The sequence below is a fragment of the Callionymus lyra genome, chromosome 10, assembly GCF_982586985.1.
Source record: "Callionymus lyra chromosome 10, fCalLyr1.hap1.1, whole genome shotgun sequence".
In the NCBI taxonomy this organism is placed as follows: Eukaryota; Metazoa; Chordata; class Actinopteri; order Syngnathiformes; family Callionymidae; genus Callionymus; species Callionymus lyra.
In genome coordinates this window covers 14461227-14488134 of record NC_141827.1, presented here as the reverse complement: position 1 = coordinate 14488134, position 26908 = coordinate 14461227, and the positions used below count along the sequence as shown (strand labels likewise).

Sequence of the window (26908 nt, the reverse complement as noted above, 5' to 3'; positions counted from 1 at the left end):
AGCAATGCCTACCTGCTGGTCTAGGTACTCCAGGTTTCGCTGCAGCTGAAGGTCTAAAACGTCCTCCTACGCAAAGCATAGCAGCAAAGCAGCCACGAAGACAGAGATACGACAAGTGAGACAGAAGCAAAGCAAGGCAGTCAAGTCCATGCTTAGTTCAACTCTTGGCTCTACTCTATGGAGCGCTCTTTCTTTAGTCTTTTTTCCTTGTACATCATACGATACATTTCCAAAAATAGATCCATATTTTTAATTATACATACACAGCTTACTCACTCTTTTAATCAACATATTTATTTTCTATTAAAAAGGTGATCGCTATTATTTTGATCTTTAAAGGATATTAGAATATTAAGCTGGTTGGTAATATTTTATTTCTTAAATTATTTATGGTTTGTTTTGGGGTAAGTTTGATTTAAATTCTGAGGTGGAAGGGTGAAGAATAAAAAATAAATAAATAAAAGCCAAGCAAGTAAAAAAATGCTATTCTAGTAAAGTTTTATTTTATTTTAATTTTTTTTTAGAACAGCTGACTTGTTGGTTAACTTCAGACGTACCACAATGAAACCGCAACACACACACTGTGTTATTTTCGTTGGTACACATTTCTGGCTTATATGTGTTGTCATAACAGTTTAATTTGATTTATTTGTTTTTATAAAACCATATTTTACATTCAAAATAAGCAAATATATATTGGTATTACTTGATGCAGTTACTTCCAGAAAGTTACAGACGATTATAAATAGTTTTGGTTCCGTTAAGTCTATCCAACGAAAGTTACACCATCACACACATCAACAAAAGTCAAAGAGGAAACTACATGCAAAAGAGTGAAGACAAGTGTGCAGATGAAACAGCAATAAAACACAAAGCTTCAAGCACATGTACGTGTGATGTTCGATGAAGACTGAAGCGTCACAAATGGATTCATATTACAGAAGAACATACCAGTCTACTGTGGATGGAAGGGGAAACTGGGTAATTGTAGTGGTATAATCCTTGGCTTAAAGAACGTCTATCACCAGGGAAGTCATACTGAAGGAGGAAAAGAGAATAAGAGGGAGAAAAGGAAAGAAGGACGGTAACAAAGAGGAAGGAAGAAGGATGTGGTTTCAAGAAGTTTTTTTTAAATAAACATGCAAGTAAAGTTTCCATCTACAAATGTAATTGTTAGTATCATGGAGCCCACAAGTGAAACATACTGACATGCATTGTTTACCTTAGGAGAGCTGACAGATCTTCTAATCCCATATACAGACGGATCTGCGTAGATCACGTCGTCCCTCGGCCTCCCGGTGAACTGGTCGAAGCGGGTCGAAGGTGACCTCGCCGGAGAGACGAAGTTGTGTGGCAGGGGCGAGTACGGGCCGCCCGACGACAACGAGGGCGACCTGGGCACGGACCGAGACCGCGGCTGTATGGACAGTCGTCTCATGGCTGTCTCCATGGCGTTGAAATGCTGGGGGCCCCACGAGTCCCGGGGGGTCGGAGGACCAAATGGCTGGTGGGGTCCGTCTCTGAGCGAGCGTCGCTTCTCTTCCACAGTCCAGCGGCGGTCGTAGCCGCCGACGGCAGACACCGAGCAGATGCTGTCCGGTCGGACGCCCGGCGGGAAGATTGGGTATTCGTCCAAGAACTGCGGCCCACCTGGGTACCCGTAATAGTCAGCAGGGTTCAACGGGTAGTAGCGGGACGTGCTGGAAATAGAAAAAAATATTTTCTTTAATTATATATTCAGTTACATCTTCAAATTAACAAGGAATCTTTACAAAAATATAAATTATTTCTAGGATTAACTGGCATTTAATTGTAATACTGTTGCGCTCCCTTACAATTGGCAAAAGGAGCTGACATCAGTAAGTAATACATATATGGTTTAAAATTTCCTTGAAATTGAGCCCCCTTGACTTTATCGGATTTCCTTGAAATTGAGAGGTGTACATGAATTTTATTTTCATCTTGCTTCATCGAAATGAGATTGATTTGGATTTCCATGGGTGTCTTCTGACCCTTTTCCGCCCCCTAACAAATAACAAATGCAGCAGAAATTATGGAAAATGTCCTTACTTATAATGTATTATATATGGTTTTCATTTTGAAGCCTTTATATATTTATATACATCATTTTTATGTAATGATCGAATCAAGGACTATCATTTCAAGTAATTATGAAATTATATTTGGATGCGAAAAAATATATAATGCTGTGAATTGCCGTTTTTTTTAAACAAATCAATATAAAATTTGATTTGAATCCCGAGAGTAAACTTAATGTGTAGCCACATAGTGAAGAGGTCCTTTATAAATAGAATACAGTCGGGGACCATCGGTGTTGCTTTATTTTTCAATGGACCCTTAGTTTAAGGTGCTGATGCTGCTCTACGACTGTATTTTACTCTTCCGAACGGACACTATTCTTCTGTAGAGTGTAGTCCTCAGCTGACCCTGACTTGAGAGGTAGGCTTTAGCAGTTACGATCACATAAGGATTCAATCTGTTAATCTTCAACATGTGCAGGCTTAATAATATATCATAAAAGTGTTTTAATTGTTTTAAAAACTGTTCCATTTTAACCTTAACATCTGTAGTTTGTTAATGTGTTGCGTTCTGATGATGTGCTTTGTTATCATTGACAAACACATTAGAGCCTCTAATGTAATTCAACGATATGCCTCATAAAAACCATCAGTGACTCATTCCATATGAGTCATGCAGTCACAGCATCTATATCTGTCACATGTTCTCAGTGAATCTGCTTTCAAGTGTAAAAAGAAAATGTCCACAATGAAGCCGTGACTGCGTCATGTGTTCTATGGGGGAACTCCGCAGTGCTGGTTTGTAATGGCAGGTTCAAAAACATCCGACGGGACTTTACTTAGAGTTACGCTGGACAATTGATTAACGCAATATCTTTTTTTATTCCTGCTAATACTTTTCTCACGGTGTAGATTACACGGCACCTAAATCATTATTTGTTCTATTATTGTCCAATTTGGAATAGACTTGATCCAGTTGTTTTTAGGACTTTTTTAGGCATTTGAACCTAATAGCTCACACCAAAAAAAACAAAGAAGGCATTTTTCTCATGCCTATTAGTCAAGAGAATTAAGCAGCAAACAGCGCCCCCTCTGGCAATATATAGTACCTGTTGAGGTCCTCTTGAGAAGCCATGCCTCGTCTCTGATTGACCCACTGCTGTAACTGAGCCATCGAGCTCTTCCTCTGGGCAACCCTCTCCGGGACAGTCCTAGGGACAAATCCCCTTCGTAGCACAACATTCTCCTGCTGCTCCCTGGGGTCCTGCGGTGGTCCCGGGTCCTGGTGGAACTGAGGTCCACGGTTAGAACTCATAGATGGTAGAGATTTGCTGTTGTTGTTGTTGTTCACGGGCACCGTGCCCGGCGGACCGTAGGTAGACCATCCATTTGGGTGATGTTGGTGGAGTCCTCCTCCTTCATCTTCAGCATCCCCCTGTTTCACTTCTTTTTTCTGTCTATCATCAGAGGAGGGGGTGGACGCCAGAGGCGCCTCTTTCGCTTCTACCCCGTTGGGTTTCCGTGGAGGGGTCTGACCTGGATCAGTTTCCTTCTGTGGTGGGTTCTGTTGGATCTGCGAGTCGGGAGCTCTGGTCACCATATTGTGGTTGACCTTAGCTGAGTCTGTGTTTGTTCTGTACAAATGAAAATAAAGAAAAATGTCATTACAAAAGTGCTTTTATTTTATTTAAAGAAATACAGATTTTCACTTTGCATTAAAATAAATATGTTTTTCTTGATACAAAACATTTTGCCTAAACATTTAATACCAAAAATTGCACATTTAAAAATGAATGCAACTCACTTTTATCTATTTTATTTCGACAGATACCGTTGGGATGTGATCAGACACTGATTAAGTGTCGAAGTTTTAAATGTGTCACACAATGAGTGTGTGTGCATGTGAGTAAGTGTGTGTTTTTGTGTGCGTGTGTAGGTGCGTGGGGGTATGTGTGCATGTGAGTATGCGTCTGTGTGTGCATGTGTGTGCGTGTAGGTGTGTGTTGGTGTGTGTGTATGTGTGTGTGTGCATGCTTGTGATTGCATGAGTGTGTATTTGAGTATGTGTGTGTGCTTGTGTATGTGTGTGTGTGTGTGTGAGTATTTGTGTTTGCATGCTTGTGTGTGACAATGTGGGTGTGCCTTGGTGTGCGTGTATGTGTGTGCGTGTGCATGCTTGTGATTGCATGAGTGTGTATTTGAGTATGTGTGTGTGCATGTTTGTGTGTGTGTGTGCATCTGTGTGGATGCTTGTGTTTGCGTTTGTGTGTGTGTGTGTGTGTGTGAGTGTGTGTGTTTGCATGCTTGTGGGTGTGTGTTGGTGTGCGTGTATGTGGTGTGTGTGCATGCTTGTGATTGCATGAGTGTGTATTTGAGTATGTGTGTGTGTGTGTTTGTGCATCTGTGTGCATGCTTGTGTTTGCATGTGTGTGCTTCTGAGTATTTGTGTTTGCATGCTTGTGTGTGAGTATGTGGGTGTGCGTTAGTGTGCGTGTTTGTGTGCGTGTGCATGTGTGTGTGAGTGTGTGCGCGCGTGTGTGTGTATGAGTGTGTTACTGTGTCGACTCAAAACAGAACGTGCATACATGTAAGTAGGAACTGTAATTTACGAACGCACCACTAGATGGAAGCAAACACTAGTCACATCATCTGGTTCTTCACATTCAAGTCTCAAGAATTGTGTGCAATAAGTTTAAGTTCAGTCTGACTGTGTCATGATTCCGTGAATAAGTGTGTCTGTAGGTCGTCACCTCTGGGATACTGGTGTGATGTCGACCGCCGAAGCTTCATTCATGACTGTAATCCACTCCTTTTGCTCTTCATGGCTGTCGGCACCGAAGAAGTAGGTCCTGGTCCCGGCGTGCTCGGCCTGCATGCAGAACACAACAGGGCCCCTCAGCTCACCGTACTCTGTCTCCTCTTCTTCCAACCACACCTGGAGGAAGAACACAACACAAGTCCACATTAGTGTTGAGATCAGACTTTAAGTCATCATTTGCATCAGCAGGAATCCCTTCCCATCATGCACTCCCCACATTTCAGAGCCAAGGGCCATTTCAGTTTAATTATACAGTATTTACCAAAGTATCGTAGAGCTTATTATCATCTAAGTAATTGAGGTTTTCTTGGGTCAGATTGTGCTTGTCGGTCTAGAGGTCATTCAAAACTGGAATTGCCCTTTAGTTGCATGCATACAACCAAATGCACCTTTGTAATAATACAATTATCTTCTTGAATATATTTTCAACAAAACAATGAAAACATGCAAAGGATGTAAAGGATGCTGGAGATGCAGCACACAGTATGCACTCATGCACGTTCAGGCTTATAGGAGGAGTTTATTGCGACACCTACTGTACATTTAATAACTGCAGTAGACAGCAGAGGGCAGCAATGCTCACATTTCCAGGGAGGAAATAACAAAGAAAATCTGGGTTAGAGGACATGATGGTTTAAAAAAAAAAAGTATTGGATATATACATATATTAAGTCGTGGATCAATATTATACAAATCGTCATTCATGGGTTACATTTTTTGTGCAAATTATGTCTTTCTATTGGAATAAAACAATCTACAATCTTGTGAAGCAAATGTGTTCTTGGAGTAGAACCTCCTCCTGGATTAAGGCTTCAGTGACCAGCAGAATAATCCAAATCTTGAACAGTTGGGAACAAGCAGAGACCAAAAAAGAAAAGAAAATATTCCGAGAATGGCCACAAGAGATCACAACAATCAAACAATGGATGAAAGAATATCAATAATAATACAAATTAAACACAAACGCACACGCACCCATCTCCCTACGACAAGTAGTGGTATTCTAGAAGAAAAAAACAACTATATATACTATATATTTATATATATATATATATATATATATATATACATTGAGGAAATGACGTCAATCTACTTCCTTCCACGGTGGAAACAAGAGGCCCCGCCCCCCTAAGTGACAGCGATCTGATGTGGTTGGCTGGGACAGCAGCACAATAAGGTCCTGTAGCCATGGCAACAGAGGACAGACGTGTGTGTACGTGTGTGCGTGTGTGTGTGTTTGTTATGTGTTAATGTGTAGTCACCCTTCGTCTTTGTCCTTCCGTTGAGTCAGGTAGAATTAGAAGGAAGGATGTACGAAGGACAAAGGATGGTGACAGTATAAGATAATTACCTCCTAATATTGTCTCTTACCATAATATTCTGAATCATGACACGCAATACGTTTAACAAGAAAATGTCATATCATAAATAACATGATGTTTTACTGAGGAGACTCAAATTCATCTTCATCAGAAGTTATATATGCAAAGAAATAAAGGAAGTTACGCTGCTATAAATAACATGGTCAACGTTTATTTGATATTCTCAGAAGGCTGCGTCAGAGGCATAAAACAGAAAGTGTGGAAAAATAGTCAGTAAATGTTGAGACTGCCTTTTGCAAAGAATATATATTTGATTGGCTTTTATTCATAATAATAATAGGTATATCTCACAAATAATGTAAATAATGATAAACGTATAAATAGTATAAATAATTATGGATCACATGGAATGAAGCTCTCTTCATTTTAATCTTTGTTACATAACTTTGCTTGAGTGACCTGCCCAGAGAGTCAGTGACTGTCCATGTGACGTCCAAACCGCTTCAAGGCAGTGGGTCAGAGACCTCTGGTGTCCTCTTTTGCATTTAACTGGGCCTCCATGGTCAAGCTTTCCTGTTAATATTAAACATTAAAAACAAATAACGGAGCCAGAAATAAAGATTTTTGAAAAGAATACTCTTGTGAGTTGATGTAAGTCACCATGTCAAATTCAGTTTTATTTAACACCGGAATTAATCCTGTAATTATAAGCTCATACAAAAGTAAATAAAATACAATAAATTGTAAATAAATATTAGATAGAAATTAGCAACATATACATAACAAAGCATGATATAAAATGAATCCGAAAAATATTCTGAAGAGAGTGAGGAGAGGAGAAACTAACCTTAAGTGAATTATTAGCTTAAACGTAATTATAAAAAAGGATCTATTAAATATGGTACGAATGCAATTTAAAATTGGACATTCTTAAAATTTCCTTGGGAATTTTTGCTCCAGTTGATTCCACCTGCACTTCGCCAAGTTTTTTGGGACTCATTAGACACAAAGATCAAGCCAACACACACAAAAACACAGACACACAGTTGATATTTTATAGATATCGATTGGAAACAAAAGTGTGTGCAATGCCACTAGAATATGAGCAGTTTTCTGCAGCTTTTATCTTTTATCCTGGGCTTTACTGATGGTTATCAGGAAGACCTGCATTCCAGATGCAGTGCAGCCAGCAAACCGCACAACAGTTAATCGCTACACTTTTAACTTGGATCTCTTTAGGATCCCTGGATGGATTAAGAATCCATCTCCAGTGGATTTTAATTGGTTTAGATGTACAAATTGGTAGATGTAAGGATTTCAGGAAACAGCTGAAGAGGATTCAATGATAATTGATGTTTCTTGTGACTGGGCTTTCTGCTGGTTGGCATGTTTTTGTCTCCAGATTTTAGCTCCTAGCAGCGAAAACGAAATTCACCTTATCAGCTGTGCCAGCCTCGTCTCCAGAGAATACTGAGAAAGCTCATGGTGCCCATTGAAAACAAGTGGAAAACAAATTGATAAGCTAATGAATTCATGATGATCAGCGATCAATAGACTCTTGTGAGTTGCTTGTTGTGGTGATGTATTGGATATATTTTGAGGAATTTAAAGCATTCTGGGATTCAGGGATTATTATAATTCCTTGTAAAAAAGGTAAACCAGACAGATTTTAGAAGATATAAACATTTTTTTTAACTTTCTCGAACATTTTAACATGGACATGGAATATACAGGTGTGCTCTACTGCCTGTGTTCGTTTTGTAATAGATGGATAGATAGATACTTTATTCATCTCCTTAGAGAAATTCACGACATCAATGTGTTTTAATTTTTTAATTTTCATTTTAGATTTTTGTTTTGTCATTTTCCCCTTGTGTGTCAGTTTATATTTTACTTATATCACTTCAATGCGTTAGTTGATTGTAATTGTATTATCTAATGTAAAAATTAATAGAGGGATCAAAAAGGAAAGCAAAAGCAGTTGCAACCATGACAACCAACCCCCAGTGGACTCGTCCCAATTTTCTCGGCAAAGGGAATTAAGAAGTTTTCATTTATGAACATTAAAAATGAATTTGTTTTTGTCTTTAAAACTGTTTGAAGGAACAAAAAAGGTGATGCATTCATAAGCTCCATTCACCAATTCTTTTTTCATCTTTTCTATCACTCGGTCAATTCATGGGGTCAAGTTTGGTCATAACATGATAAGATATCATATTGGATAATGCGCATTTATCTGACTTATATTGAAGCCAAAACAACAATTAGGTGGATCATTTTTACATTTCAAACAGGTATATGTAATTCACTATATTAAAGAAGCATTTTATTGACTTGCATGATGCTGTGGAAGCTCACCGTTCAGCAGAGCGAGGAAGATAACAAATCACAAATCTTGTCTTGTTCTGTTTTTCTTACACATGAAATTAGGTTAGTCTGCAGAACTGTAGGACAATAGGTCGGAAAGTCATGTTCATCTCCCTCAAAGCCAAAAACCAACACATCCTTATGTCCCTGAACAAAACTCAACTGGGTTGTGTCCCAAATCGCACACTTCTGCACTTGCACTTAATATTAATAATAACTTAATATGCACAAGTGCATCCCGATAAGCAGTGTACTTAAATGTAGTGCGCAATGAGCACTAAATTGGTATACTCAAATGACCAGAGTTTGGATCGATGGATACTTTCCACCCTTAACGGCCGCCAATTTAGTGATGAAAATGACGCTAAACAGAAGCTACATCACTGACGACGTGTCTTCATAACAGATACCGCCGTACATGTCGAGAGAAAACACTAATTTTACCACAAAACAACACAGCAACAATAATAACACAATGAAACACAACTTAATAACTTGTTTCAATTGGCGATAGTGTTCCAACTTCCAGTTGCGATCAGCGTTAAAAAGTAGTAGAAGAAGAAGCTGTCAAGTAATTTTAAAAGTGTGTAGCGACAGTTTGGGATACAGCTCTTGACTATAGAGGTTCTTTAGAGGTTTTGTAGTAGTTTTCCATCAGTATAGTGGTTGTTGTTTATCCAGGCCTGTTGTCAGAATGACAGTACGAGAAGACAAAGTACAAAAGTGAAGATGCCTGAACAGCGTTCTTGCATTAACAGGGCGTTTTTGTCCTGCCAACCATGTAGATCAACATTAAAAGACAGAAGCTTTCATAGGACTCCTAAAGAAAGTCTTATCATTGATCTGGTACTTTTTTTAAAGGACATACAAGACAAGCAAAGCAACTGAAATAGAATCAATGCCTTTCAATAGACTGCCATGGTTCCCCTTGTAGTAACTGTAAGAGTCGTTTGTGTTTGCAGAAAATGGAGAAAAGGTTGGAATTCACAAAAAGTTGATAAAATATCCTCTTCTAATACACATAGAAGTAACCCTTGCAACTGAGAATCTCATATCGTGTTAGAACACTATCTCCTCGGACTAAACACGATGCCTCTCATCTCACTTACATCTCACTTGCTCAGCGAGACCTCAGGTTTCATGGATGAGAAGTGAAAAACTGTGAAAACAAACAGCGAGTGAGCTTTGCCTCTCCTCCTGTTCCTCTGAAGCCACAGGAGACAAAGTACAGTCAGCAGGACAGATAGTGAAGTGACCTGTATGAAAGCAGGTCATCTGTCTGTCCCTCCCTCTAACGTCTGTCAACTGGTTTGTACAGACGTGTAGGAACGTTCAGGAGGCCTTTGCCCGTTATCTGTACCAACTGCGTTAGATGTTAATGATAAATACTGTATGGTGCACTAGAATCAGATGGAAGATTATGTTGTTCACAATATCACAGGTGTTGTGTTGAAGGAAAGGTTTGTAATGCTATTGATGTCAGGAACAGAAGGTGGACCAGTCCCAGAGACGGATGAGTTGATGAGGCCTCATGATACAGCATCAGATGTATCATGATGAAGCATTAGATGTATCATGATAGAGCATCTGTTGTATCATGATAAAGCATTAGATGTATCATGATACAGCATCAGTTGTATCATGATACAGCATCAGATGTATCATGAAGAAGCATTAGATGTATCATGATACGGCATCTGTTGTATCATGATACAGCATCTGTTGTATCATGATACAGCATCAGTTGTATGATGTTACAGCATCAGATGTACCATGATGAAGTATTAGATGTTTCATGATACGGCATCTGTTGTATCATGATACAGCATCTGTTGTATCATGATGAAGCATTAGATGTATCACAATATAGAATCTGTTGGATCATGATACAGCATCAGTTGTATCATGATACAGCATCAGTTGTATCATGATACAGCATCAGATGTATCATGATGAAGCATTAGATGTATTATGATACAGCATCTGTTGTATCATGATACATCATCAGTTGTACCATGAAACAGCATCGGATGTCTCATGATACAGTGTCTTTGTTACGAAATGCCACTAGATCTCACTTCATAAACTTTGGCTCTGATCTACTAAGTCAATAGATGGATGGATGGATGGATGGATGGATGGATGGATGGATGGATGGATGGATGGATGGATGGATGGATGGATGGATGGATGGATGGATGGATGGATGGATGGATGGATGGATGGATGGATGGATGGATGGATGGATGGATGGATGGATGGATGGATGGATGGATGGATGGATGGATGGATGGATGGATGGATGGATGGATGATACTTGGAGAAAAGCTACCAATGAATTTTAGTACTGAAACAATGACTCACTTTAACTCTTCCAGTTGTGTTTTATGATATATTTTTGTTCATTAATATGTTAAAAAAGTCTTAAAAGAGAAGAAAAGATTTTAAGTAACATATCGAGGACTGCATTACTCAACTGTTAATTGTAAAATACAAACGATAACCAAATTGTAATTTGGTCATCAAATGTATATATCACTCGTTAAAAGGTGGAATTTGATCATAGAAAGATAATATTTCAATAGTTTCATTCTGAATGTAAATGTACAAATGTTCCAAAGCGAGTTTGTGAGAGTGTCTGTTACATGAGACAGTGATAGATGTTGGCTCTGAGTCAGTGACGTGAAGATAACAGAGGAAAAGTAGACCATTAAGACCCCGAGGAAGAACACATCTTTTCACAGCCACCTGACAGAATTGCTCAGAGTCAAGATTCTAGAGCACACACCAGTGAACACACACATATATACACACACACACACATGCACGAACACCAACCCACATCACCTTGTTGAGTCACCCACACACCTTTATAGGTCTATTTAATGATTTAGCTTTCTTGAGAATAACTAATTAATCAAATATTTAAAAAAGGTGTGGAAGCTTTTAACGTTTTTTGTTTTTTGTTTTTTCCATCTCAAACAATGAGTGGAAAGTGCGTCACCGCGCAAAGTTATTTTCATAAATGTGCGTTCTAGAGTTCTGGCTTTCATTCGGCAGCAGTTACAAAAGGTTAGCTGTGATTTTGGAATGCTTCCGGAATGCCTTGAGGGCACGGACACACCTCGCTCGGGAGAGTGTAGAGGACTAAAGTTGCAGGTACAACAGGTTCTGAAGCCTCCACAGCTTCAGAATGAAAACAAGACGACAGAGATGACAGAGCAGCCACAGAAATACAAGATCGCCCTTTTTTTTTGGAGCACCCAAGATTTAAATTTGAAATAACTATTGCTATATCTGCTTCCTTGTTGTTTTTAAATCTATGTATTTATTTTATTTTATTCACAAAATACAGCTCTGTCTCCTCCTGTTCTTCACACTCGCCAGTCGTCTATGTTTACATAATAACTTCATGTTCCCTCTCACTCTTCTGACTTGTCCAAAGTCTGTTTGCATAGTTTGTTTGCACAGTTTTATGTCATATTTGAACCAACAATGTTCAGATCATAACCTTTGCTATTCGGGTTGGAGGTTTGTCTTATTGTTAACTCCCAGCATAGTGTGCTTTGAAAACACAAACATGGATATTTCCATTTTTTGTATACAGGCCATGGGTCTCGGAAAGAAAAAAAAAACTGGGTCATTTGGATGATCCGCCTCAGATTAGATTGGAGGTTCTGTATAAAGTTGACAAATGATTAGCAACTAACACTTGTTAACTGGGGATGGTAAAGAAAGATAAGAACACACTGGACAAGATTGAAGACAAGATTCAAAATTCCTTGAGAAGGAGGAAACATTACAGTTCAATTTATGACAACAATTTGATCAAGCAATGACAATAAAACTGAATGACATCTATATTAATTTTAGTATAATATATCTAATGTAAATGAAGTTAGTAAAAATATAAAGGTTATCTCTCGTGTCCTTCAGTTTGGTTTACATTTCAAGAACACTCACAAATACTGAGTTTATTGTGAGGTGAAGCTGCTTCTCATACCAGTTGCTTCTTCCACAATCCTGCTGACGATGCCAGATCCCCACATTCCCTTCACCTGTTATTATCCTTTTAGGACACAAAAGCCCAGTTTGAAGAAAACCTCATGCCTCCAGGCTTAGGACAAACATGATACTGTGTTAATGATAAATCAAATATGGCTGATTCATTCACAACTAAATCAGAAAGAGAACAAAACAAATATAAGCTCACAATAAATATGACACACTTGTAAAAACTTAAATATAAAATATGATAAATCCAAATAATAGTTTGTCAAATCCGTCTCACAATATGATTGTTAACAGTTAATGTTGACAGTTAATACAAAACTCTGCAGCGAGAATTCTGTCCTGCTCTAGTAGGAGAACTCACATTTCCCCTATCATTAAAACTCTGCATCTTTAAATTTAATTAAGGTACTTTTAAATGTGTATTGCTTTTGATTGTTCAAGTTCTTTGTGACCCTGTTCTAGAAAGCCGCTTTACAAATAATTATTACTTTCTTACTTACTTACAATGTGGGATGATAATAAAAAAATAAAACAACAGATTCCGACACTAAGTCAAGTTGAACATAACGTCTTTTGTGTTATGTAATCCACAGTACCTCTGTTTGCCACATACCAGAGTCATGAGTGGATCTAGACAGGCTAAAACCCCACCTGCTAACAAAACAAACACTAACGTGTTTTCACCAGAGATGGTGTCAAGGAACATGTCAAGGAAACTAGGTGAACTTATCACAGACGACATTTCTGCTGCATCGGGCGCCTGCATGTTACCACACACTGGTTGACATGCGATCAAACTTTAGATAGTATCATCGTTTGAGTTGGATGTAAACAGTGGGTCAGGTAAAAGAAACAAGTACCATGAAGAAAAAGCTTCCATCAGAACCAATGCATTGAAGATCCAATGATAGCGAAAGATGGAACTCGCGCAACTGTCGATTCAATGCGTTTTCTATTGGTATGTTTGTTCTTAATATATCCAGTGTAATTGTTGTACCTCTTTTAATCCAGTGTCTCGCTGTGATGGGTGGATGAGGATTCAAGGCGCTGTATCATGATACAGTTTGAAAGTCCACTAGATGGCGCTCTTAGTATAAAATGATTCCATTAATTAAATTAGTAGCCATAGACAATAAGGAAGAGAGTGCCATCTAGTGGCCTTTCAGAATCAAGACACTGTATCATGATACAGCTGATTCTGTAACGTTATGCATCATCAATCCATCACTAGTGTCTAATCCAAGTATATTTATGGATTTCTGAATGCAATGTTAAAGTTGAAACAATGATTTATTTGGAATGGTAATTTCATTAGAAAAGAAATACAAAAATGTGATAGTGGTCGGTGAACACGTATAGTGCAGTCAATAGCATGAAAACAGACAGAGGAGCGTCCAGGTTTTCTATGGTGTTTTTTCTTGAGCAAAAAAATGACTTGAAAGGGCAAGAGCACAGAGGTGAGCTGTCTCTACTGTGGTTTGAGTTTCCTCAACTACTCAAGTTCAGGGGTCAGATCACCCAGCTGCAAGAACATTGTGTTCAATCTCTTCTTAGCCTTTCAAGAGTTGCCAAATAAGCTTATATCCTATGACTTTGTTGGTCTTCTTCCATACTCTTTCTCCTGGTACCTCCATTACTACCATTGAATGTATTAAGTTGACATCTTGGCTACTGAGGCAGGATTTTTTTGGTGTTTTGGTGTACTAGTAACGTTTTTAATATTAAGTTTTTCATGTAAATACGTAATATCTGTCGAAGCCAAATATAATTCATTATTCACAATTGTTGAGATGCAATGACAGTATTTTACACTCCATTTTGCATTTTGTAAAAGCCAAGTATGCATTATTCCTTCTGGTGTTTTCCATTAATCAGCACTAAAATGGTTTGTGCTGCAGAATATTTCTCCTCGGTTCCCCCTGATCCTCTGTAATGTGGCATGAATGTATTTGTTTTCTGTTAATATTAACCCCTTTTTTCAGGGGTTAGGCCGGTGTGCAAACAGAACCGAGAATCCAGTCGGAACATTGTCATCGATAGTTGGCAGGATAAGTCATGGAAGTGCATTTGTGTGTGTCTTCGGTACATGTTTTGGACTTTGCCCTGTGGTGGCAACGCAAAGAAAAGCACTCGGTAGCAAATATCACTGCGTGTTCTGGAATATGGTTAAAAGTCCTTTTTGACAAACAGTGATTGTACCTCAATACAGATAAGAGCTGGTGCGAGAGATCAGTCCAGGACTGGGATCATCATCTGTGATGACAGCAGAGGAAACAAGGCTAACTCTTACATTTATATGAACCCATTTCTTTTCATTCCTGGTATACGGACATATTCGTTCTGATCAAAAAACACCAAAATACACTCTTAGTTTTTGGGAAGGTCGATGATTATGTCAATCTATATTTAGTCTGTGGTTGTCATCACCTCTCGGCAAATCATGAATACACTTTCAAGAGACAGACTCCTTTAATAAATAGCAGCGTATTAATAGCTCACATGGATAGCACAGAAAACAATAAAAAATATTAATACAATCCAAGTGTTTGTTTTCAATTATATATTTGATCATCAATTAATGTTGATGTATTCATCATTCCAAGCTCTTGTCTCTCCCCCTCTTCAGCCTTTAGGTTTAGATTTAACGCATTTAACCAACACATGGTGCTTTTGTTATCCAGTATTTATCCTATTTTTTTGCTGATTGAAAACTCAATAAGACATTCATATGAAGCAGAAAAAAGTAATGGAAATGCAGACGTAAATTCTTAAACTGGATACTGTATACTGAAATCTAATTAGAGTTGGAAAATAATCCAGACTTATTTCTCGACAACTATTACTTACTTATTTACTTACTTAGGTTAACATCAACACTGAAAGAATCAAATAAGGCTCAAGGTCTGATCGGACCAGGAGACTCCGATTCCAATTCCCTCCAGTCCTCGCAGTCTTCCCTGACAGTCGTAAATAACATCATGTGACCAAAGCCGATCTGTCAACCCGACCAACACCCACACAAGAGCCAAACAAGTGAGCAGCAAGTTCAAACATCAGTCGCGTTGCTTTTGCAAGAGGCAGCTCGTACGAGAAAGACTGATTCCACCGATTATGAAAGACCATAAATTCACTGAAATAACACTTAAGTTGTTTTCCTAACAGGTTGAACAAATGACACAAGAGTTGAAGTGTGTGTGTTCCTTATTTAAATTCACTTTATATGTGACGAAAAAAAGAAGAAGAAAACGTTGATTTAATAATTAAAACATGAACCTAATAGGAATGATTTAAGGGAAAGCATCTTATCTAAATTATTATAGTGAATTAAATGCTGTTTGCATCACCTGGAAAAAGAGTAAACAGGTGAAAGGTTGCCAACAGTCAACATTTGTGATGAAGGGAACCGGCTATTTAAATAAATTGCTGCTGTTGAAACAACACTATTCTATTCTACTCCTTCATCCTCACACACACAAGAAGCCCAGAGATGTCCACCTACCTTGAAGGCAAACTTGCGGGTGACGTTGTCTGAGGGTTCCACTCCTCCTATCCTGAAACTGAGTAGAGGCAAACTCCCTAAGACGGTGTCTTCCTTCTCATCTGTGGAAGGAGGAAAACAGAAGTGTCAGTAGATCCGATGGGAGCTGCGTCAAGCAGGGGGTGATGTCAGAGCACCCCCTCTCTCGGTCCTAGAATAGATCTCCATTATGGACTAAGGGTCCCTATGATGACCACAAGAGCATCCACTGTGATCTGACATTTTGAGCTCCATTAAAAAAAACACTGAGAAATGATGTCTCGGTTTTTAAAAGGAAAAGACTCTGGAGTGTCGTCCTACCTCTGATCCCTTCAGTGTAGCTCTGCACCGACACTCACTCCGCCACTCAGACTGGTGTGTGTGTTAGTCCGTGTGTGTGTGTGAACGATAGAGCAAGAAGAGAGAGAGGTAGATTCGAGGGAGGGGGAAGGGCTTGTGCAGTTGTACAATACGCTGATTACCTTTCTATGTGTGTGTGAGTGTGTGTGCATGTGTGTGTGATAATGATCAGCCACTGTGAGTCAGTGCTGCCGGAATTTGGGCCCGCAGCCAGATGTACCTGCTCCGGTTGCACCAATGAGATGGCCGGACACGAGTGTAAGACACACCTCTACCTGTCTTTCAAATAACGCACCGAAATAACGTTCATTCTCATCATTATCTCCAAGCGAGTGTACGACTCTGATTGATCATGTAAGTCATGTTACTATAGGTCAAATATTATAGTCTGAAAAGCCATTTATACACGTGTAACCATGAGAGGAACATGTGTCATAGACTCTCTTTAGAGAATCACTGCTCAGAGCCACATTAACCCAGACTGAGAGACGCCATTAGAGGTGGACTCAAGCACCTTTTGAAGAAAATGCTTCCATTTTCCTTCCTGAAAAAAATGGAGAGGTTTCTGGGCAGAGGAAAGTCTAAACCTCTTGACTCTGCATAAGCAGTAGAAGATGGACGTTTAAAAGGGATTGAAGTTACAAAGGAAACTATCACAGTTAAGAAGTTAATTAGAAAAGAGTCATTTTTGTTAACACAGAAGCTAACGTCACCACAAACTTTTCAATTACAATTTCTTCAATAAATGAATAACAGTAAACCTAATGTTTCAGAATGAACTGACATTTTAACATTGTTTATATTTATTTTTCGATTCACCACTGAGGAGTTTTAAGTGATGAATGAAAAAAAAATATTAAAGGGCAACTACAGTGTGATTTTAGTGTCTCTTAAAAAGATCTTGGACGTCTATTGTACTCATCAGTATGCGTCATGTGACATAAGAAAATATGCTTATGCCCCGCCCATTAAAAAACATTTTTGTTTTTCAGGAGATGAAATCTTGTTTACCATAACCCCACCCACGCTGCAGTGATTGTTCAAGCATTAAGGTAAGTCTCTACCTCCATGGGACTTGTTGTATAAACAAAGTGGGCGTGATTACAACTGGCTGGAGGAGGAGTGAAGCCCATTATTACGTCATAATGGACTCCGCTCTCGTAACTTTTCAGACAGTGAGACCTTTATAAAGTAATAACTTTAAAACATCATGATGATGAGGAACGTACTGCATCTTGGAGAGGAAGACTTCAATATTAATTTTATTCATAAAGAATAAATAAATATTTTACAGCTTTGGCAGAAATCCTGGCTAACAATCCAATAATGCAGCATTGAGTCCATAATGTTAAAATGTTCACCAGGAGTGACATGAGGTCAAATTGATGCACACAAAGGCAAGCATAAAACATGCCACACAGCAGAAATAGCGCAAGTCATATAAAACGTTTAATAAATGCACATGAATAAGTGGGTATAATGCACATACAAGCTAATAAAACACACACACCCTAAACCTGGAACATACACAGGGATGAAACCAACAAATGAACACAATAGAAAGACCATATAGTGGCATTTATATTGGGTATAAAATGGATATTTTTCAAACAACTTTATATTATTATAAAAGTGTTGGGTTAAGCAGGGTTGTAAAATGGAAGTGCAGTGTGTCTTCTTGTAAAAGTGAATCGCCTCCTTCTGAACTTGTGACCTTTGCCTTAACGGGTTTCCATTAAACATCCAACATGAACTTGCATTGAGAGTATACACAAGTAGGTGAAGCAGAATCCAGTTAGGCTCCAACTATATATAGTGACCTGTTTCTTTATCTCCTGCAGTGGTGCACAGCTGTCACATGCTGAGAGGAAAATTTCAGTCCTTCACATCGTGTATATACCCTCTCATATTCCTACCATCATGGCATGACATGTTCATTAATGATACATTTGATTTGAGGAAACAGATTTAGTAATAGGAGTTAAATATATACATTTTATTGATGCCAAGATGAGTGTGCAACAAAATAGAAAGAAAGATGAAGCACAACAGATAAGTCAATAAAAATAAACAATAAAAATGTATAATGAGTTGTCAATTTTACAAGTTGTCTTTGTCTTCCTCTAAGTTTTGGCCGAAACAATTTCTGCTCATGTAGGTTGACACGTATCCAATACTGTAGAAGAAGACCGGAGCAAAGACCAGGATGTTAAAATGGTTTTATCTGCTTAAAGATAGTAAAAAACAAATATTTCCTTGTAGACTGAAAAGAGGTACTACACAATCATAAAATATGCAATTGTCAAGTATTTCTTTTATGTGTCACCAATATTTCCAGCACAGAAAGTGTATTTAATTCAATAATTGGGACATGATAGATATAATAGCTGAATCCCAAATGGAGCACTTCACTCACAAATAAAAGGTTAAACGTGTCAACAAACAAATGTTCACCAATTCTATGAAATGCAGTCAAAGTGAAGAATTATCTGCTGGTAGAATCAAGTGGAAACGCATTCCTACACGTTCCGAGTCCATCGTGTTGGCGATACAATCCCACAATCATCAATGTAAACCATGACGTTTCATTATTATAACTGCCTAAGAAGATCACTGAACATGTGTTAGAGTAAAATAGTGCAGCATCATCTAAAGTAAAGTTTTTTACCTTACCTTTTGCATGCATCCCAGAATTACTCCAGGTGAATCTTCACCAGCTTCCATGTAAACATGGTGTTTTAAAAAGAACGTTAATTACATTATATTTACACAATGAAATGGTGTCTCTGTGCCTGCTAACATGTTACCAGAGTGAACAACTTGACTCCATGGCTACATCTAAAAATAAGACTCTATGGGAAGAAGACAACTTACAATACTAATGGCAATAATATCACGGAAAACGAAAATTTGCCGTGACCATGTTGGCTGCAGAATCCTGTACTTTACTTTAGTTATTGTTGACCCAATGGTACTTTGGTGTGTTTAAGGTTAAACTGTATGTTGGTAAATGTTATTATAGTTAATATATCAATCAATATGGAAAGAGAAAACATGAGCAGCTTTATATATACTCTAAGATGGTGGAACTCTTTCTGAGTTTCTAAAACTAAAGTGTTTTTTACCTCGGCACACTTTGGTCCATTTACAGATCTCTTTTATAGAAGCACCTCATGTGCTCATTTTTTAGCCTCTGGTCCTCACTGGCATAGCAATGGCAGTGGTAAACTGCAACATTCCTTCCCCCATCGGTCCTTCTCTTTTGGCTGTCTTGGTTTCTCACAGCTGGCTGCGCAGAGCCAGAGGGGAGTTGGGGACAAACCCAACGTGTTCAGAATAAAGAGAGACTATCCCAAAGTATCAGCATCCAGGGAAACGTTTTTAATTGGATGTTTTGTTACGTGTCCACCAGCGTTACTAAGTGACACTGTTACTTAGAAATGAGACAAGAGAGAGTGAAAGACCTTGAGCTGCAACTTCTGAACAAGTGACCCATACAGTATATTCAATTTTAAATGTTTAAAGTGAAAACTTTTTGCTTCAAAACTCCTAATAAGAACTACTAATTAAGGAAACCTGTTTACATTTTGTCTTATATTATTTACTTTTGTGAATAATTACTGATATGAGTGTGAAGATAGTCAACTGGACACAAGGTGTGGGTTTATTACTTTAGCTAAAGGTCAAATGTATTGATTCAGCATCAGATGTTCATTATAAATAGTACCTGTGTAAAATAATAACACAAGAAACATTTAATAAGAACATATTAGGTATTGAAAGTAGAGGCCAGTCCCTAATAAACAAGAAAAACAATACACCCACAAATTAAAACAGGTTACACTGATGTGACTATTAAGACAGAAACAGACAGATCAAACAGATTTACTGTAGTGCTGCCTCAATATTAACAGAAGAAACAACAAACTTTTTACAAAATACAATTTGTCTTTTAAAATATATTTGATTTTCTCCTTTGTCATGTTGCAGTATTTGTAAACGAAAATGTTTCTTCACCGATCGGAGTTGAGACATCAAAGATGATAATGGTTCTCAGAATTTGAACAAAATGTATGTTATTTACTTATAATTTTTCTGCGTTACTTTGAATATCTGTAAAGAGTGAGATGGATGACAACATATGGACCGGATATTACATCTATAAACCTTGCATATTCTGTCTCATATATGGCTAAACTTGAAAAAAAATATGATTGAAGAATTCAAACTGTTGAAGCGATTTAGAATATGTATTTCAAAAACTTGATTCAGGAAACAAATATGGAAATAATATGTAATGATAAAACAAATTGAAATTTTTAATTAATTTGGTGTCATTTATCCTTTTCTTATATATCAACATCACCTTGGTTCAATAGTTTTCATATTTGTGTTTGCAAGTTACACTGGACACAGTGTTTGTTTGCTTGTTACTTTTCAGGATATTCTAAACTACAAGTGGTCAAATGTACATGAACAAAAGTGTGACAGAAAGTGGATCAGCCATGTGAAACTGAAATAAATATAAAGTGAATAAACATTTAAATAATGTGAGAATAGGTTATAATAATACAATGTAAATATTGCATTGCGATTTCTAAAGATAGTATTTGACAGAAAAGGAAAATAATTCATCCTTTTTTTTTAACTAATCTTTGATGAAGTCATAATCTCAAATTTGATCTTAAATGTTATCAGTGCTTCCTATTTGAACGCACAAAGGCAGAAAAGCAACGATACAAATAGTAACATTCACATCGGGAGTTTGCTCAATGACCCACTAATGTGCTTTCTACTGATTAGTCGACACCCACTGGCTCAAAACACATGAACTCATTCACTCGACATTTTTCTCATTAATCCATGTAGGCCAACTCTAACAGTGATGATTTAATTATCCAACCTGCTTATCATCCATCCTGACATGTATTTATCCATTGATCATACTGACCGAGAAACAAAGAGGACAATAGCATTTTCTTTCTGATTCCATGGAGTTCTGTTCGCAACCGTCCGACCCTCGATCCACACAGAGAACGTTACACATTCTTCAGCTGTTCTGAACCATCAGCCCAACATTTTTTGGGGGGGTTTTGGGAATGATGGAAGCATGACAGGAGATGCAAAAATAACACCCATGCAAACAGTGTATTACCAAGGGTGTTTTTTAATATTGTTTCATTTGAGAAACCTGTTTAGCAATGAATGATTAAAGGAAGTACATACCTTTGTAGTAGAAAAGACATCTGTCAGACAGCACGAACCACCTCCTGTTCCACTGCTTTACGCCACTGCTGGCCTGAAGGGAAACACAGTAAGTAAGTAAGTAAGTAAAGGTTATTTACATTGTGAAAAATGTCCATTTTTGACGCACTTATTAAACATGGACTGGTCTTAACTCTGTAAATTAAAAATTGAATATTATATAGCCATATCATGAACCTTGGTCACACCACGACCACATCTGAATCCAATAATACAGTGTCAGTGACACACATGATGCTTCATGTTTCTGATAAATATTGTATTTGAATGTGGTCATAGCTTTTTTCACATCGAAGCGAAGGTGACTTCCTCCTCCCATCTCTGGTTCATAGAGGTTTCCTCTGTCTGTGATATCAGTCAAAACATCTCATTTACATGTACTTTGGGTTTCGACTAACTAACACGATAAGTATTGAGGCAGGTTTTTATTTCAGGGTTATCAAATACAAACAGTGCTTGGTTTGTTGATAAGCTTGATTAAATAATCTTAACTTTTTTTTGTGGCAAGAACATGATACTGCACATTTATAGGATTGTCTCATATACACTATTAAGGCAATAACGCACATTTGCTACAATTATGCTTTCAGAATTTTGAGCGTATTGTCTTGCTTCCGCGACTGATTGATCCAAAAATAACCTAAATCACAAGCACTGATAAAAATAAACCAAAATCATATCATTAATTTGCATTACAAATGCATGATTATTAAATGGGTTCATGTCTTATTGAAACATTAATTCACAGTAATAGCAGGTTAATAGGTAGATAATCATAACCAATGAGGATAGAAACCAATCATAATTAACAAGTGCTGCCTTAAGCCTTGTGTTATCTCAGGATCAAGGTGACCCGAAGGCCTGAAACCAAATGTGTTTGTGGTATCCCTTGTGTTGTCTCCGGGTCAAGGTGAACGGCCTTCCTGGCTTCCATAAATACATATGCAGAGGTGGAGATCGTTTACCTTGACCCGGAGACAACACAAGGGATGCTGTCGCGCCCACAGGTAATAAAAAACTCTGCAGCGAGAATTTTGACACGCTCTAGTAGAAGAACTCACATTTCCCCGATCCTTAAAACTGCATTAGCTGCCAGTTTATTTCTAGGGTTAACCCATCAAGCCAACTCAAGAGCAAAAAGTGTGAACAGATATTGCAGACACACTAGCTATGAGGTTGCTGTGTCTAAGACAGTGGTTCTCAACCTGGGTTCAATCGAACCCTATCTATATCATAGACCAAAATAACTACAGGTCTGATAGAAATCTTCAAAAATAGAGATACCCAAAGAAGTAATTGGATGATAGATGGAGAGAACGAAGTATAAGTTTGATACAAGGGGAAAAAAAAATAATATGGTCATTCATGAATCGGTATTAGTAAAGAAATGTACTTTATTCAATTGGAACCCTTTGCTCGTTAAGAGGAAGATTCTCTCTGAGTATAATGCATAAGGTTTACATCATATTACTTCATTTTATAACATGTCATTTTCAGTTCCAAATTTTCATGCGATGCAAAGTGAAGTCACTGCTCTGCATCTGCACTTTGCTGTGTCTTATGAAGGTCAGCCTGCATCCTCGTCCACTAATAACCATGGCAGTGAAACAAATTGTTGCTAAAAGCGTTTTCTTTAGTGGATCAGATGTTGACATGCTGTCAGATATAATCGCGCTGTTACTGTCAGAACCAAGTCTGTGATACTAAACATAGCATAGCACGCTATTACTTAGTTAGCAAATCATACACAGTTTCCAGAAGTGAGCCGACATTTTTTTGTAGGTCCAAAAAAAAGATAAGTGGGAGAAGTTTTTCAAAAACCATGAAACTACAAAAATGTGTTTTCCTACAAACAGAGAGCTGCCTGGCCTTGTTTGTTGACAAACAAAGTCTTTAATTTAGATCAAGTTTATTGCCGCTGGATGGTATTTTGTGTTGTTTTAGCTGATAGGCATGTGTTATTGTTGTACCAGTATGACTCAACAGGAGTTGTTGATGGTAGAAGGGAAACGCTGACTCATCAATGCAGTCAAATATACGGGCCATAGTTGTCTCTTCTCGTTTAAGAAAAGTATTTCTTGTATATTTAAAAAAAATGCTGGACAATTAATCAGAGCATACTTTATTGCAATTTTAATGCCAATAATATATATGATCACCTGTTTATAGAGCCATCCTTCCTTGGTGACCTTAGCTTTGGGATTCCTGCGCATTGAATTGGAGCGTTTCCCAAACGTAGCAGCCTTCCGTGGAGTCCGGGCGCTCTGTGAGGAAATGAGGATAAAGAACATGCATACAAGTCGATTCATGTCAGAATGGCAGTTCTTAGAGACGTCCAAGTCTTGCTGACATTCAAAAACAAACAAGTGTGTTGTGCGTGTGTTACACACCCGAGTGTACGGTTGAGCCTCTGGGGATAAATCCGACACCATGTTGAGACTTTTCTGATTCTTTTCAGCAGCAGTGTTCACTTTGCCATTCATATCCAAATTCAGTTTCCTGCATATGGGAAGAGAAGGTTATTTTTAGGCATCACTCATTTATTCACTACCTGGACATGGTTGTGATTGGATGTCTGTTGAGTGGATTTGTTTGAATAATGCATAAAAGTTATTGTTGGCTTTAGCAGCTACACTAACGTCTTTCATGCGACATCTTGGGTTGTATGTGCCACACATGAGCCATTTCAAATTAAGTTTCCAGACCAGGGTCACAAAGCGCTTTAACAATCAAAAACAGTACACAGTTAAAATAAATACTGTATAAGGTCAAGACACATAAGACAAACACAGGAGTCCCAGGAAATCAGGGAAAGGCCTGCACAAATAAAAATGTCTTAAGATGTTTCTTGAAGGAGTCAGTAGATCCATCAAAAACAGAGAGAGAGAAAGATCGTTCCAAAGAAGCAACAGCCTGGAAGGATTTCTCTCCTCTGGTCCGGAAGCATGTTCAGGAACCATCAGTAGATTCTGATCCACAGACCTCAGAGCCCGAGCTGGGGTGTAAGGCTGGATCAGATCACTGATGTAAGGAAGAGTCTGACCATGAATAGATCTGAAAGTAAGTCGGAGAAATGTGAGTTCTTCTACTAGAGCGAGTCAGAATTCTCGCTACAGAGTTTTGTATTAACTGCAGGTGAGACAGCTCCTTCTTGTTAGAAATGCATATAAACTGTTACAATAGTCTTAACAAAAAAAAACAACGAATGGATTACAAGCTAAAGATCATGTTGTGACAACATTTTCCTAAGTTTAGATATTTTTCTAAGTTGAAGGAAACAGTTTCTGGTCAGTTTTGTGCAGTGTTGAATTAGAGACATGTCTTTGTCAAATACAACACCCAGGTTTCTCAGGCTCAGTTTGACAGTCTGACCTAAGTCACCCAAGTACTTACACAACCCTTGAACTTTATCATCAGGCGCAATAATGTTATAATAACATAATAAGTTTCAGTTTTGTCCACAATTAGCTGCAAAGTGTTTTCAATCAGCCATTGTTTTATTGTTTTATAACTTGTTAGCTTCCGGTTCAATACTTGGTTGTTGGAAGTGTTGGTAGATCTGTTTTAATTATTGTGAGTCGCACACGTGATCCAGCACTTGATCCTAATTTCATATAAAATCATATTTGATACATAAAAAGTAAGGCAGAATTGTATCTCTTTTGTTCACCATAAGTGGGCAGGAAAGGGAGCAGAAGACCCCCATTGAAAGTCTAATACGTCCAATTTTGTGCAGACAAAATTACTTGTAAATTGGTGTAAAGACTACTGACCTCTCAATGAAGGTTTAAGGGGGGAGACTTAATCATATCAAGGGAAAGTAGGCTCAAAGAGGGCAGGAGACTCCCATGAAAATTAGATTAGGGCGTAATTTAATGAAATTACTTGAAAATTAGCACGCAGACTTCTGAGTTCACAGTGAAGGTTTTAGGGGTGGGGGGTGACTCGACTTGGTCATATTAAAGGAGGCACAAGGATGCCCCCCATGAACATTCAAATAGGATCAATATAAGAAAAAGTATATAATAATAATTCATATTACCAAAGGATAAAGAATTTCTGCTCATTTCGTTAATTTTATTTGTAAAGGGTTTTGGGTTTGATTAGGTTTTAAACTTTAATTTCATATCTGGGCAAATGGTGGTAATTCAGTTATATTTTAAATATGTATATAATAACACAGTCACTTAACAAGAAAAGAAACCATGCAGAGTAACAGACAGTGATAAAGAGATGCGAAGAAGAGCTGGCAGGTAGAAAAAGAGACAGAAGCTTTAAACGACGACGAGGGCGGAAATAAGTGGTAGAGATGATGATAAAGAGGTTTTCCTTAAGAGTGAGACAAAGAGAAAGATTATGTAATTTGTATACAACATTAAAGAAGGTAGAATTACATGTGCCTACCTGAAGTGCCACTTATTTTTGGTATTGATTATTGTCGGTAAATCAACAGTATTGTTCATTTTTAAGTGAGAAAAACTGTCTTTGGTTCATTATGACTGTTTTAAAATGATTATAACTTAAAAAACAACTATAGTATTCCATGTCCTGTTACTTCAAATGACAACCTGACTGTGAATTCTCCATCAGTTTATCCGTTTCAGCTTAAAGAAGAAAAAAAAAGAAAAAGCACTGCAATTAAAGGAATAATGCGTCTCGTGTGGTGAAGAAGGCTCATTGATCTGCTGACTCATGGAGAGATAACTCTTCAAGCTCCGTCTCATCTTCCTCTCTAGTGTCACTGCTGTAGACTGACGGCAAGATGCTTGGAATATTCTCTTGACCTTTATCATGTGGCTAATGGTTGATCAGTTTGTGTGCATGCATTTTCCTTTTAAATACATTTTGAATCTTGCTTTATTGAACACAGGCCGTCAACAAGACTTTTTCAATAAAATAATACATTTACTAAATGACTGATTTTGGAGTGCCATCTGGTGGCTTTCAAAATGAAGATACCTTAGAGGCCCTATACACAACTTGACTAGTTTTCACCCATTTGCCAGAGAACACGGCGTTACAAGCAGATACACATTTTGTCATCACACTACACAAATGTATCTAACGTTTTATCAAATGTAACAAACCAGCAATCATTACCAAAAAGAAGTTGCCAGGTCAATATGTATATAACAGTATTTTATTTGAGGAAAGAAATTGAAAGAATGGACAGAATATCGGATCTGTAATATTAGCTGTATAATCA

General features: G+C 37.9%; 1 protein-coding gene across 4 annotated transcripts in view; it reads right to left on the bottom strand.

Annotated features, from left to right (window-relative positions):
• The window catches only part of plekha6 (pleckstrin homology domain containing A6), a 58446-nt gene that overhangs the window by 17531 nt on the left and 14007 nt on the right, over nt 1–26908 (bottom strand). For 2 of the 4 annotated variants that reach the window (XM_087801160.1, XM_087801159.1), the window contains exons 3-11: nt 24093–24201; nt 23862–23966; nt 21664–21736; nt 16060–16160; nt 4790–4974; nt 3149–3673; nt 1223–1700; nt 952–1038; nt 13–66 (exon numbers count right to left, since the gene is read on the bottom strand). In XM_087801160.1, the coding sequence (XP_087657286.1) occupies nt 13–66; nt 952–1038; nt 1223–1700; nt 3149–3673; nt 4790–4974; nt 16060–16160; nt 21664–21736; nt 23862–23966; nt 24093–24185 (1701 nt within the window). In that variant the 5' untranslated portion in view covers nt 24186–24201. Of the gene's footprint in view, nt 1–12; nt 67–951; nt 1039–1222; nt 1701–3148; nt 3674–4789; nt 4975–16059; nt 16161–16398; nt 16462–21663; nt 21737–23861; nt 23967–24092; nt 24202–26908 lie in introns of those variants that run through there. The other 2 variants (XM_087801161.1, XM_087801162.1) reach the window with 2 other exon arrangements.